A 1,887-nucleotide genomic window follows, 5' to 3' on the forward strand; every position below is an offset into this window, starting at 1 on the left:
TTGGAAGTTGACATAAAAACCAGATTTGGCTTTGTTCACTAGTTGTCCTGAGATTTTCTCATAAGTCTCCATCTTTACCATCATGATCTTCAAGGATTCAGGTTCAGCTGAAGAAAATAGAATTGTGTCGTCAGCATAGCATAAATGAGATATAACAGGACCATGACTATCTATAGAGAAAGGGATAAAATCATGATTATTTAAAGACTCCATTAATTTTGAAAAAAGTTCAGCCCCAATAAGAAAAAGAGAGGGAGATAAAGGATCCCCTTGTCTTAATCCCCTAGAGGAATTGAAAAACCCCTGTCTATTCCCATTGATATTTATAGAATACCAAATATTAGACATAAGTCTCCAAATCATATCAATCCAAGATTCATTAAAACCAAAATGCCTCATAATATAAAAAAGATATTCCCATGAGACTCGATCATATGCTTTAGCCATGTCCACTTTTAACACAACATTCCCATGGGTGGAAGGTTTTGTAATATTATGGACCATATCCTGAGTCAATATGATATTTTCAGTTATGGATCTTCCTTTGATAAAGCCTGTTTGGTAAGGAGAAATAAGTTTGTCCATAAGGGGGCTTAATCTCTGGTTCAAAAGAGTCGATATGATTTTGCATGAGAAATTTCCAAGGCTGATAGGCCTTAGTTCATTGAAGGCTTGAGGATTATCCAATTTAGGAATGAGGATTAGGCAGGTGTGGGTCATGGCCTTTGGAATTTGGTTACCTGCAAAGAAGTCATTGATCATTAGTAAGAGATCATCCTTAATAATATCCCAACAAGAATGATAAAATTTTCCAGAAAGACCATCCGGTCCAGGAGCACTATATGGGCTCATGGAAAAAACGACAGCTTTCAGCTCCTCCATAGAAGGTATGGCTGTAAGGCCATCATTATCCATTTAATTGATAATTTTAGGAATACAATTAAGGATAGAAAAATTGGAGTCCGTATGTTCTCTAGTGAATTGCTTTTGAAAAAAGGATATAGCTTCATTTGCAATACGCTCATTTCCTTCAATCCAGGTGCCATCACTTAGCCTGATCTTTTTAAGAGCTAACCTCTTTCTTCTACCCTTGACAATGGAGTGGAAGAATTTAGTGTTCACTTACCCTCCACAACCACTTGATCCCAGATTTTTGCTTCCATATGGATTCTTCAGTTTTATGGGCCCTGATAAGAAGCGCATTTATGCGGTTAAGCTCAGCCCTGTTGGTAGCAGTGTTGTTTGTAATGGACTTTTGTTCAAGATCATCCATCTTCTTTTCCAGTTCCCTGACGTTGTCAAAAATATTACCAATAGATGTCTTCAAGTGGAATTTCCACATAGGGGAACCATGAACCTCTATATCCCAAGCCTGTTTCACCACCTCTTTGAAACCATTTTCGTTAATCCAGAAATCTAAGAATCTGAAATATTTGATAGTAGGCTGTGATGCATTCTTAGCAATAGTGAGGAGGGGTGAGTGATCAGAGCATATTCTAACCAAGTGATTGACATTGGTAGAATCATAGATATTCATCCATTCTTGGTTAACCAACACCCTATCTAGCCTTTTCCAGACTCTTCTGTTTGGAGACCATCCATTGCACCAGGTAAATTGTGAGCCTGAGAAGCCTGGGTCAATAAGATCACAATCCATGATAAATTTTATCATAGGCATGCTTTTGGACATTCTGTGAAGGTTACCACCCTGTTTCTCACTTGGATCAATAATACAATTGAAATCTCCTGCAATGTACCAAGGGAGATATCCCTTAGGTTATTCCAGAGGTGTTCTCTCAAACCAACATCACATTTTGCATAAACAGAAGTAACAAGGATGTTTGTTCCCATCCATTCAATTATACAAGTAACCTGTTGATCTGAATC

The 1,887-nt window shown here is 37.6% G+C and overlaps 1 protein-coding gene across 1 annotated transcript; it reads right to left on the reverse strand.

Annotated features, from left to right (window-relative positions):
- Nucleotides 1-1,111: 1,111 nt before the first annotated feature.
- Nucleotides 1,112-1,657, reverse strand: LOC109222363. Its single transcript, XM_019386729.1, has one exon. It carries the CDS (start codon nucleotides 1,655-1,657, stop codon nucleotides 1,112-1,114), a length of 546 nt encoding a protein of 181 aa, XP_019242274.1.
- Nucleotides 1,658-1,887: the final 230 nt, after the last annotated feature.

This window comes from Nicotiana attenuata, unplaced genomic scaffold, assembly GCF_001879085.1.
Source record: "Nicotiana attenuata strain UT unplaced genomic scaffold, NIATTr2, whole genome shotgun sequence".
In the NCBI taxonomy this organism is placed as follows: domain Eukaryota; kingdom Viridiplantae; phylum Streptophyta; class Magnoliopsida; order Solanales; family Solanaceae; genus Nicotiana; species Nicotiana attenuata.